General features: G+C 39.9%; 1 protein-coding gene across 3 annotated transcripts in view; it reads left to right on the forward strand.

Moving 5' to 3' along the window:
* Positions 1 to 9182, forward strand: part of LOC134539791 (WASH complex subunit 4) — a 74489-nt gene that overhangs the window by 13698 nt on the left and 51609 nt on the right. For all 3 annotated transcript variants that reach the window (XM_063382055.1, XM_063382056.1, XM_063382058.1), the window contains exons 5-7: positions 1942 to 2166; positions 3880 to 4125; positions 9136 to 9182. The exon at positions 9136 to 9182 is cut by the window's right edge and continues 139 nt beyond it. In XM_063382055.1, the coding sequence (XP_063238125.1) occupies positions 1942 to 2166; positions 3880 to 4125; positions 9136 to 9182 (518 nt within the window). The remainder of the gene's footprint in view (positions 1 to 1941; positions 2167 to 3879; positions 4126 to 9135) is intronic.

Genomic DNA, 9182 nt, shown 5'->3' on the forward strand with positions numbered 1-9182 from the left:
CCAATGCATGTCAGTGCATTTGGCATGTCTAATTCAACTGTAACAAAAGGTTGTGCAGGATTTCAATTTTTGGTAAATATGTAGTGTACGGATTATCGTCAAAAAAAATTTTAAAAATCTGAAATAACTTTCATTATACGCTCTTTTACGTCCTCTTTTCATTACAGTCTGCGGAGATAGGAAATTCCAAATACTTAATATGAAATTAAAAAATACTTTATAAGTAAAATATCCTTTCATAACACAAACATTTCTTTGGTTAGTATCGGCATCGAGTATCGGCAGTATCGGCCCATAAGAATCGCTATCGGTGGAATCGGTGAAAAGTGGTATCGGCCCAGCCCTAATTTTTGCCACGAAGAAATTGATTTTATCATAAACATGTAAAAATGATTCAAAATTAAATTTAATGGGTTGATTTTTTCTGCAAAATATAAAATTTCTGTGTTTTTGCTCATGTAGTATTATTTTATTCCTAGCTTTCAGTATCTAAGATTCCTTTTCGAGGTTCTCTTTTAACAATCATTTCTAGAATTGGATTTCAGAACGGGTGGATTTAGGAGGTGCAGTAGTTGAGTTTTCGGAAAACTAGCGTCCCACCGAGGTGACCAGGGCTCGATTCACGACGGGGTCCAACTACTCTTATTTCCACACGTGGGAAATGTGATTGGACGCTGCCGTGGCCCGTGGGATGGTCCCGTTTTCCCCCGCCGATTCATTCCATCGCTGCTCCACATCCCATCTCATCTCACCTCACCTCACGCATTCTCCAGGCGGGACGGAAAACGACAGTTCTGTCCCTCGAGTGGGGCGTCCGGCTCACGCGAGTGTCAGTCCCTTCCAAACGGGCATCTCGACTTTCAATTCTTCAACAAGTGGATGCGAAGCGAGTGATTTAAAGTAAGCGGCGTATGTCCAACATAATTTTTCAAATCATTCTTCTCCAAAACAAGATTATTTAAAAAATATTTATAACACCCATAATGGATATACGTTAAAAATGATTACCACCGCAAGAATTGTAATGTATAAACACACTCACACAAACACACACAATAAACACACAAAACACACACTGCACACTGCACAAACACACAGAGAGGAGTGCCACTTAGCTGAACTAATTGAGGCAGAGACCTGTACGGATTACCATATTTTTGGATTAGCCGAATACTACCGTAATTCAAGAGCGTTAGTAAAATATAAATCTATAATCCTGTAATACTTTTAAAACCAATACATCATTAAACATATTGCTAATTGGGGCACGACATCAATAAATTATTTTTTTTATAACAAATGGTTGTCTGTAAAGTCGGTTTACGGATGATAGTTTAACGTGATAACGTTATAACAAAACATTAATGAAATTATTACATACTTTTATGAATAAAATTGAACCTTTTTTATTGAATTATCACTATTTTGTATGGATACAAAGAAGGAGTGAAATGAAATCTACAATTTTATTGATAAATTTACTTTTATTTGCACTCATTAATTCAAATATGTTTATTACTTTAACGAACAGATTATTTTAACTATAACTTTTAAACATGTTTGCTGTTTAACTTCTTCCAATCTGTGTTATTCTGTTAAGGATAGGACAATGATAGGAAAAGTAGGAAACGAATGGGAGTGTTTCAAGTTTAATGTGCCTCGAAAAAGTCAAATTGATGGTTGTTCCAACCGGGTGGAAGACAGATAGATGCGGCGCAAGCGTACAATGAGCGTAACGGGACACAACGTAATGGAACAATGTGCGTAACGGGACACTTTTTCGTGCGTGCAGCCGGCGTTCATCGATTTATTAGACGTTGTCACGTCAAAAACAATTGATGTTTTTTTTTTACCGTAAAATTTTTCCGGATTAGCGGGACTGTAATGTCTGTGGGTGTGTGCACCGGAGGCGCGGTGAAGGGGGGGAGCGTGTCGCCGCAGGACGTGGTTGATCACCTGGCCGACCTGCTGCTGGTGCTGGCGACGTTGGACGAGACCCTCTGCGGCCACGCAGTCCTGCTCGAGCACTGGGCGCTCTACCGCCAGACCGTCAAGTCGGTGCGCCACGACCCGTCCCGCGTGGGCGTCCCCCCGGGCAAGCTGGCGCTGCTGGAGGGCCTGCTGGCCGACCTGGAGACCAGCCTGCTCACGGGGAAGATATTCCAGGTGGGTCTCCTCTCCAGGGTTCCCAGACCTCACCGGCTGGCTCTGGCCTGAATCGCACACACATGAAACATTTGAATAGTTTTTTCTCTGCACCAGTTCCATAGATTTTAACTTTTTGAGGTTATGTTGGTTTGCCTTGAAGATTCCGTTGAATAAATAAAAGAAGTCACGAATAAAGCTTTATCGATTTATGTTCTCTTTTTTTTTTCAAACACTGAAATATAACCCGCCATTTTACGACGCAGAACCACAGTCTCGAAACAACTATAAAGTTGCGGTCAAATTGGTTCATCACTTGGGCATGATAGTTTGCTCACAAAAATCTTGCAATCGCTTGCGATGCACTGTAAAATTGGACAATGGACCTTTGCCTGCTAGGTGTCGGGACAGATTCACTTAAACGGCTCCAACAGGGCCTACTCTGCCGCCTGTAGTCAGAAACTTCTAGTTAAAAATGTCCGAAACAATGTTCCTCAGCATGGCCCGGACCACAGGCGTGAAATTCTTCTCATCTCTACTTTATATTAGGCAAGCCGCCCCTTAGCACAGCTAATCTCGCAGATGCCCAAGCGCAGTGGCGGATTTACCAGCAGGCTGAGTAGGCTTGAGCCTAGGGCAGCAAATTTGGGGACCAATTTTTTTTTCTTGTGCTATCTCATAGAAATCAAAAAGATTTCTGCAGGACAGTTTTCTGTTTTCTGATGTTTTACAGATAGAAGTCTGCAACAAATTTTGCCCATGACTTTCCCCTCTCCCTTGTCATTGTACATTCCTCTGCCCACACTTTGAATGAGTGAAAAGAGCGAAATTATAGAAAAGGTATTTCTCTCTTCCCACTATCAACCCATACAAGCCAGTCCTACTACTGGTTGGAGTCTGCGAACTTGATGGTTTGTATATAATGAACAAGATTACTTACGACGATATCATCAATGACTTTGCCAACAAAAAATCGTGCAGAAAGGTATTGTAACAAACTTTTATAACTTGACTGAGTTGATTATTTTTAACTGTTTGTAAGCGCAATAAAGATTATTTATTCACGTTTACCAAATGTACATTATTGTGTAAGTAGCATGCATGATTGAGCTTTGATTAGTTAAAAAATATACCCAAAAATTATTTTACGTGCAATTTCAACGAAATTGTGGGATTGTAAAAATAATCTGGGACATGAAAATTGTAGAGGGAAGGGCGGCAAAAACTTTACAGCCTATACCTAAAATTTGTAAATCCGCCACTGCCCAAGCAATGACTAAAGATGAGACTACGAATCTGCCTCCACCACGCAGAAGAGGCAGGTGCTTGACCTCACCGACCAATCAAAACACAGCACTCACAAGGACACAACAGTATACAAATTTCTTAATCCTCGCAAAGAGGTTTTTCCTGCAAAAAAATAAACATGAAAAATTGCAAAGTTTTTTCTAACTGGCTGATGAAATAACATGGTAATTTTCCTGTCTCTGGTGGAAGCGGACATTTGCAGTTTTTCCCATCATAAGAATAACGTGCAGAACACACCAGAATGTCTCAGCACAAAAAAAAAAAAATTTCTAAAAAATTGACACTGCTCAGTCACGCATCTGTCTCTTGTCCTTCCGTTTCCGAACACAATACACAATGTTCCTTAAACATACTTTTTTTGCTTTCAATTAAAATAAAAAAATGAAAGAAGCGGTGTCGGCAGAGGCGCGGGCGTGCGTGTGGCAGCGGGCGGTGGAGCAGGTCGCGGACGGCATGCGGGCGGACGGGAACCGCGACGGGCTGCTGGGAGAGGAGCTCCAGCTGTACGTGCGAGCGTCGCTGGCCGCGCTGGAGGCCCGGCCCGCCGAGCAGCTGCACGGCGACGCCGCGGCGCTCTGGGTCAAGGCCGCCGCCGTCCACGTGCTGCACTTCCGCCTGTTCGGCGTGTCCGAGCGCAGGCTGCTGCGCCAGCTGTGGGAGCTGCACAGGAAGGTGGGCGGCCACCGGGGACACGGAGGAGTCGGGGAGTTCCTCAGGTAGTCAGGGAAAAGTCAGGGAATTTCTTAGATAGTCAGGGAAAAGTCAGGGAATTTCTTAGATAGTCAAGGAAAAGTCAGGGAATTTCTTAGATAGTCAGGGAAAAGTCAGGGAATTTCTCAGGTAGTCAGGGAAAGGTTGGAAAATATGTTACGGAAAAGTCAGGAGATTTCGAGGGTGGTCAGAGAATAGTCGGTAAAATTTCTTAGGTTGTCAGGGAATTTCTTAGGTAGGTACTCAGGGGGAAATGTTGTGAAATTTCTTAGGTGGTCAGGGAATAGTCAGGAAATTTCTCAGGTAGTCGGGGGGAAATTGGGGAAATTTTTTTTTACAGAGAAATCTGGAGATTTATAAGGTGGTCAAAGAATAGTCAGGAAGTTTTTTAGGTAGTCATAGAACTGTCAGGAAATTGTTAGGAAATTTCTCAGGTAGTAGTTAGGGAATTTTTGTGATGATAAGGTTACTGAAAAATTGAAGTTATAAGTGGGATCAGTGATTTGTACAAATTCCATGTACACATTCTTTCTTTCCCCTTTTTCAACCAGAATCTATTTTTAAAGTTTTTCTCCTATTAATTTTGGTCATAAGTATATCAGCACTTTGACCGCCCACGGTTACTTCAGGGCTATTGGCTGTAGTATGCTAAAATAATCTATATGCCTGTTGCAATATTGAAGTTTGGTATGTTTATGAGTAGAGACCTGAAATTGGCGGTGTTATTTTTGGCCAAAAGCGGTATTATTTTTGCCAAAAAGCGGTGTAAAAAAGCGGTGTTATTTTTTTATCTGTATAATTAAATTAAATAGAGTTTAACTGTATAGGCTTAATATTTGTTACGTAATTAATTTTCTTTGGCATAGCTTATAATTATCCTAATTTAAACACACTCTTTACATTTACTTAAACCAAAAATAAATAACAATGAAAACATTAAATTTCCAGTTGTACATAAAAATTGCTCACCACTGACTGTGAAACTTCCATACAGAAATTTTTTAGTCACTTGGTTGCTTAATGCATTGTTCAGTACATAATATAAGAAATTAAAGAACTGTTCATCATATGTAGAACCACAAAAACATTTCATTCCACTATTAAACACTATGTGTTAATAATTTCCTTGTAAAAATTTTACACACACATTAGCTTAACATAACTGTTGCATAAAATTCTTTTAAAAAATATATATATATATATATATCAATCATCAAAGGAGAGCATTGCAAACACTTCAATATTCTCTTCTTTTAAGTTCTGCCGTCTATCTGAAACAACAATATTGTAGTGACTCAACAACCTCTCACTCTCAACATTATTTGTAGGCATCCATATTGATTTAAGCACAGCTGAAGCAAACTGTTGACAGTCAGTTGTCAGTGCAGTGAGAATTTTCACTACATCAACAACTTCACCAGCTCTGCACAGTGACTCTGCTGCATCTTTTAGAGACTGGTACCCTTTAAAAAGGTCAACACTGTCTATCATCTTCAGGTCAGCAATGGATTTTAGTTGTGTAACTATGTTTTCAGTTTTGTTAAGCAGAATGTTCTTAGGGTTGAAAAGCTGGTTCAATGACCTGTAAACATGTGCACAAGGATCACTGTTCATGAGTGTCTGCAGTTTGTTCATGCACAGTGTTGTGGCTTTTTGGCAGTTGTGCTTCACGTGTGCAATGTCAGTGGTGTTCAAATTTTTGAGGACACTACTGTTTTCGAACGTATTGGAAAATATACCCTTTGCTGCACAGTCCAAACCTTTTTGTATATTTTCCAGATCCCCATACAGAGTATGTGATGTAGGGTACTTAGACCCTTCAAGTTTCGTTAGCAGATCCATTATTTCAGAAGCATGCTGCTGTACAAAAATACACTGTGCTAAAATTACGGATACTTCTTTGTCTGAAAGCATGATCAGATACTTAATTCCTGCATTGTTAGTTTCCTGAAAGTCACTATTTCTGAAAAAGTTAATGATTTCCAAAAAATATTCAGCCAGGTAGAACACTGCACGAAACCATGAATTCCAACGAGTATTGACTGGCATTGGAAACAATTTATCTGGTTTCACTGTTTATTCTCGCAAATATTGCAAATATTGGTGTTTCCTCTTGCGAGTGTTTAAAAAGGCAGACTTTACCTTCACTACGACATTGTTTACCTCAACAAGTTCACATGACAACACATTTCCTACTAGGGCAACTTTGTGGGCCCAGCACTGAATATGGAGTACGTGATCTCCATACAGAACTTGCAAGCTGTTGACACACTTTGTCATGTAGCGAGCTGAGTCTGTAACCAAACCTCTGATGTTCTTGTATGAAATTGCATACTTATTTACACATTCTGAAATAACTTGTGCACATGTGGTTGCATCCGCTTTTGCAAGAAAATTAACTGAAGCTACTACTACCTGAGGTTCGCCTACTGGTTCTTGGAGCACTAGAAAGAGTACCACAAAAACACATCTTCCCTGACTATCTGTAGTCTCATCCGAATAGATAAAAATTAGTTTATCTTTAAAAATTTCCATCACGTTTTCAAAGTGGTATTCAGCAAGTTTAGGAACATACTTTTCCCTCAGTGTTTTGACACAAGGCATGTCTCCAGAACCTTCCACAAATTCATTTAACCATGCCCTTATGTTAGGATCATCCAATTTTTGAAGAGGTATGTTAGCTTTAGCGAAGGCCTCTGTTGTCCTCAGTGCCAAATGTTCGACGTCTGCTTTTTTACGTTTAGCACTACCAAAGCACTCTGCAACAGAGCTCTGAATTTTTTTATCAGCACACCCATCATCATATTTTTTTCTTTTAGTTATGTGTTTTTCGCTCTTAGTGTGCTTTATCACTGTGTCTTTTCTCTCAAATGCGACTTTACAATTACAAAATTTGCACATTAACGTCGCCGTATCGGGTGCATATAGCCCGTCGCTTTTGAAATCGTCGGCACGTTGCCGCGCACTTGCAGCATTTTTCGGCATATTGTTACACAAACTCAAGTTATTTTATTTTAATGTTCCCATGCAGCAATAAAATACGATACATTAAACGAAAGAAGTGGCAATGTATGGTTGTACGGTGTTTATCTTATACTTCAGCTGGAATCGCGTTACAAACACATAGCATTGATCCTTACGGCAGACGTGCGCATGACTGCCAGTGCCGGTTGTTTGTGGAATAAAAGCTGATTCTTCCCAGCATGCAATCTTTTGTGGCGTCACAAATCGTTTATTCCATAACTGCGTTGTGTGAGAACAAGATTTTAATTCGTTTATTTCGTAATTCTATTTCATGGCAAAATTAAATCACGAAGTCATTATTGTGCAATAGTTTTATTAATATAATCGTAAAAAAAAAATTCATGTACGGACCTGGATCGGGAAATACGGTCCAAATGACATTTTCTTACGGACATTTCTTGCTGAAGGGTTGGCCAAGCTGGTTCCGCTTGCTCACAACTTGCCGCCTCCTTCCAGCCATTACATCAACAGTATCGCTCATGTATGACGTGGAGTTGTGGTTGCGTACATTATGTTTATTTTGTGTTGTGGTCACATCTTAGCAGCAATATATTTCGTTCTTCCATATATACATGTAAAGTATGTGATTTTCGAAACGTAAACAGTGGCAGGCTACCGCTAAGGTTGGTTAGTTTTAGTTCTGACAATGGCGATGCCGGCGAACTCAAGATGAAACCAAGTTTGTTACCGTACATTTCTTAAAATTTCGCGTGTATACAGAAAACTAGACGAAATCGTATTATTTCGCGAAAATCAATGAAATTCGCGTTATTTTTCGCGTTATCGCGATCGCGAAAATTTCAGGTCTCTATTTATGAGTCTTGATTTTGAATTTTAATTTTCGTATAGTTATTGATGACTAACAAATTTGGGTAGTCAGGGAAAATGTTTTTCCAAGTCTGGAAAAGTCAGGGGAAAAAAATCAGGGAATTTTTTAATCACAGTTTTTCTAGCCACCCTACCTCGGACACCGTGGCTTGGTCCTCAGCTCAGGAAGATTGGATTACCGGCTGGGTGAGCTGCCTTTAGCTGCCTTCCCCTCCAGTTCATGCCATCGAAGCTTCAATCTTATTTCATCACCCCTTATCATCCTAGTTCGTTCATTTGTTCTTTAGCCCATGGGTTCGTTAGATCCCACGGTATGCTAGAATCGGTCTGTGTTGAATCAAACCTTTAGTGGCACCATGGCAGACAGTACCTCCTGACTTGTTCCAGCAACTCAGAAATGAGACCTGGTTATGAGGCATATTATGAGTTAGAGTTTGGTAATCATCAGAGAGGTCAGACTTATAGTGAGTAGTGAATGCAATAGATGAACCTGAGTGTTTATACCAATCAATCATCACATAGTTTTTATTGCTTCTAGGTTAAAATAATAATAAGTAATATCTGAAGAAGAAAGTGTGCTCAGTTACTTGTATATATCACATTTAAAAAGGGAAGTCATGGAATTCTCAAACCCTTGAATATCATTGAATCTCTAGTATTTGAAAGATTTGGGTTTTTTTTTGGGGGGGGGGGGGGAAGAAACAAATGTAGTAAATTAAAAAATTCAACACATGATTCTGAAGTTTCCTAGGTCTATTTGTGTTTATTTTGGTACCTATCCTATTAATTTCCCCAAGATATTATAATTTTAATAGGTAATTATTGAAGTAAATTTACAATATGTGTAGATTCATGGAGTTCAAAACACCAACAGTTAAAGGTACGAATGGGGAAAACAAAAAATGGTTTACATTTTCAATCTTGTACAAAATTTTAATTCTGACTAGGGTGTCTTCAAAGTGCTCTTTGTGATTCAAATTCGATATTGGGATTTGAGTAAATTGGGGTCGAACCCGTTAATACGTTTGAATTGTAGTTGAGTGCTCTGACGTGACTCTCGCCAGTGCGACCGGAATGGCAAGTGATCGGTAGCGTGTGATGTGACGTGTTCCTGGGAAGATACCGGCCGTGACGCTGGTGGGCAACGCGCTGTGGTTCCCGGAGCA

The sequence above is a fragment of the Bacillus rossius genome, chromosome 16, assembly GCF_032445375.1.
Source record: "Bacillus rossius redtenbacheri isolate Brsri chromosome 16, Brsri_v3, whole genome shotgun sequence".
Lineage (NCBI taxonomy): Eukaryota > Metazoa > Arthropoda > Insecta > Phasmatodea > Bacillidae > Bacillus > Bacillus rossius.